General features: G+C 42.8%; 1 protein-coding gene across 1 annotated transcript in view; it reads left to right on the top strand.

Annotated features, from left to right (window-relative positions):
• Nucleotides 1-6: 6 nt before the first annotated feature.
• LOC113471539 overlaps nucleotides 7-3,382 on the top strand; it is an 11,772-nt gene continuing 8,396 nt past the window's right edge. Inside the window, exon 1 of the mRNA XM_026830770.1 lies at nucleotides 7-316. Coding sequence (XP_026686571.1) covers nucleotides 78-316 — 239 coding nt within the window. The 5' untranslated portion in view covers nucleotides 7-77. The remainder of the gene's footprint in view (nucleotides 317-3,382) is intronic.

Raw genomic sequence — 3,382 nt, 5'->3', positions numbered from 1 at the left:
AGTCTAAATAAACGCTCACAGTGAAAGAAAAAAAATCATTAGTTGCGTAGAAAAACTCCACCGGGAGAACTCTGCCTATGAAAGCAAGCATGGGTCAGTCTGTTCTCAGAACGTTCTTCAACTTGGTCCTGATCGCGGTCCTGCCTCTGTCCGCAAAGCGCGAGGGCCCACACGTCAACTGGACGGAATACACGGACGTTCCGGGTAACGTGTCGCATTTCGACTACGGACAATTCACACGAGTCGACATTTGTGGCGGAGACAAAGCTCACTGTCTGAAAACGATTAAATCGGAGGTTCGCAAAGCTTCACGTAATCTTTTTTCTCCTTCTTCTTCTTCCTTCTCCTCCTCCTCCTTATGGCTTCTCTTCCTTTATACCCTCCTCATTCTCCTTTTTCTTCTATTCTTTCTCCACTCTCTCTACCTGTACCACCTGTTTTTACTTCCTCTCCTCTTCCTTCATCTTGTATTCATCTCCTCTTACACCTTCAATTACTTATCTTCCTCCTCCTTCTCCTCCTTTTCCTCTTCCTCCTCCTCCTTCTTCTCCTCTTCCTCCTCCTTCTTCTCCTCTTCCTCCTCCTTCTTCTCCTCTTCCTCCTTCTTCTCCTCTTCCTCCTCCTTCTCCTCCTTTTCCTCTTCCTCCTCCTCATTCTTCTCCTCCTCTTCCTCCTCCTACGTACCTCGTCCATTATCCCTCTCATAAGTTTTCATTATACACTTCGCCTATTAACATTACGCTTGCATTGTGTAAGTGTTGTACAGAGTTGTAAATTTTAATACTCAAAGGCTCTGAAGCTCTTTTTTCGTAGTAGGGGAATTTCTACTCTATCTTTTAGAGGGAAAGTTCTCAATTTCTACTTTATGTTATAGCGGGAAAAGTTCTTCGGTATTTTACTTATTAGTACAAATTTCTACTTTTTTTGGTTCACCCCATTCCTCTTTGGTTTGCCTCCAGTTGTGTTTCTCCTCCTCCTCCTCCTCCTACTCCTCCTCCTCCTCTTCCTCCTCCTCCTCTTCTCCTCGTATGGTAAAACACTCATTAACCATCATTTGTTTCTCCTCCTCCTCTCAGTTTCTCTCCCATTAAAGCTTTATGATTTTTCTCCATTGCCATCCCTTGGGAAATCATGTCCCATATCCCTCCCTCCCTTCTCTTGCTCTCTCTATCCCTCTTTCTCTCTTTTATTCCCTTTCTCTCTCTCTCTTTTCCTCAAGCTCCTCTTTCTTCAGTCCCTCGTTTACTCTCTTCCCCTCTCTCATAATATCACTCTTTATAGCTCCTTCCTCTCTCTCTCTCAATTCCTCTTCTCTCCCTCCTTCTCTGCCCTCCCTTCCTTTGAGTCCCTATTCTCTCTTTCTCTCTCTCTCTTACACGTTAGCGTCAAAACAGTTTTGACCTGAAAATCATTACGGGATCTTCTGAATTATTGAAGTCAACTTTTTACCTTTTAGTTTCCTCTCTTTTCTCTCTTCTTCTTTTTTTTTCTTCCTTTTCTCTCCTCTCTCTCTCCCCCATCTCTCTCTCTCTCAGGTTCCTTTCAGTTTTTCCTTCTTCTCCACGATGTTTTTCTCTCTCTCCCTCTAGGTGCACATAAAATGAGGGGGTGTTTCCATTTCCATAAGCACCTACGTTATACCTAATATCTATCTGAGACTTTTAAGAGAGATGAAGAGAGAAAATGAGAAAGAGATCGGTGGAAAATTTAATGAGAGAGAGAGAGAGAGAGAGAGAGGAGAGCTAACACAAATGTCAAATTATTGTCATTTTAGTCAAAGAGGCATAGGTTCTTTTGTTTCAGCGTAGGCGTAGTATACCTCAATAAAATTATTAAAATAATGGGTATCGGTCAATAGATAAGTATTACTACTTGTCTGGCGTCGATTTTTTAAAGACGTTTGATAGAGGGAATTGTATAGGTATCATGAAGGACAGACGTCTTATCTATTACCATTTCCAAACGATGAGCCCACCCTCCAAGGTATCAACATTTTGGTCTACAATTTCTGGTTTAATTCAATTCAATTTTTGGTTTACCTCCTGCTGTATGGTTCACCTACCCAAATTCTGGTTTACCCTACTTTTTTACGGTTTATCCTCCTCCTCCTCCTCCTTCTCCTCTCCTCCTCGTATGGTAAAACACTCATTAACCATCATTTGTTTCTCCTCCTCTCAGTTTCTCTCCCATTAAAGCTTTATGATTTTTCTCCATTGCCATCCCTTGGGAAATCATGTCCCATATCCCTCCCTTCCTCCCTTCTCTTGCTCTCTCTATCCCTCTTTCTCTCTTTTATTCCCTTTCTCTCTCTTTCTCAATCTCCTTTTTCTTCAGTCCCTCGTTTACTCTCTTCCCCTCTCTCATAATATCACTGTTTATAGCTCCTTCCTCTCTCTCTTTCTCAATTCCTCTTTATCTTTCTCTATTCCTCTTCTCTCCCTCCTTCTCTGCCCTCCCTTCCTTTGAGTCCCTATTCTCTCTTTCTCTCTCTCTTTCACACGTTAGCTTCCTAACCCAGATTCTCTATGAATCTTTCCTTTTCTTCACAATTTTCCCTTTATCTTCCCTGTTTCTTCTTCATTTATCGTTTTTCTTGCCTTTTCCCAGAATCTCTCTTTAGCTCTTCTTCTTCTACTTCATTCCTTTCTCTACAATCCCTTTTGACTCTCCTGCTTCCCTACATTTCTTACCTTTTCCCACAATTCCGCGTCTTCTTCTTCTTCTTCTTCTTCTACTTCATTCCTTTCTCTTCAATCCCTTTTGACTCTCCTGCTTCCCTACATTTCTTACTACATTTTCCTTGTTTCTTCACAATATCTCCTCGAGTGTCCTTCTTCTTCCCTTTTCCAACAATCCTACTTGGACTCTCTTTATACCTCGTCTCTTTCCTCCACTTATTTCCCTTGCTTTCTCCACAAGAAATGGACGAGGACAGCTCAAGATGTGATTGAAATTGAAATCCTTCTTAGGCACCTTGCACACGGACATTACATTACGGACGCCGGAAATGCGAATAGATAGGTCACTTTTTATGAAGAGGTTTGATAGCGGGAACTGTAACTAATGAGGTCTTATCGTTCCGAGATTGAAAAGAGGACAGAATGTGGGGAATTGTCAGCCGGTCCCAGAACGATAAAGTTGGCCTCGGGTGGGAATCGAACCTGCGATCTACGAGAATAGAACTTACAAGCTAAATGCGTTACCCTCTAAGTTCACCAGGCAACAAAGGAGTTTATTTAATCCGGCACTTAGACTGCCGGAGGTATGGTCCCACGTCAGTGCCCTCTCGGGAGACCGTGCAGACAATCCGGAAGGGGGCGTGTGTGTGTTTATAAAGTGAAAGACCGACCTGTTTCAACCCGAAGTGTCAGGGGGGTGACGT

Source organism: Diaphorina citri, unplaced genomic scaffold (genome assembly GCF_000475195.1).
Source record: "Diaphorina citri unplaced genomic scaffold, Diaci psyllid genome assembly version 1.1 scaffold2597, whole genome shotgun sequence".
NCBI lineage: Eukaryota > Metazoa > Arthropoda > Insecta > Hemiptera > Psyllidae > Diaphorina > Diaphorina citri.
Note: the sequence above shows the minus strand (reverse complement) of the source record. Positions and strands in the feature narration are given on the sequence as shown.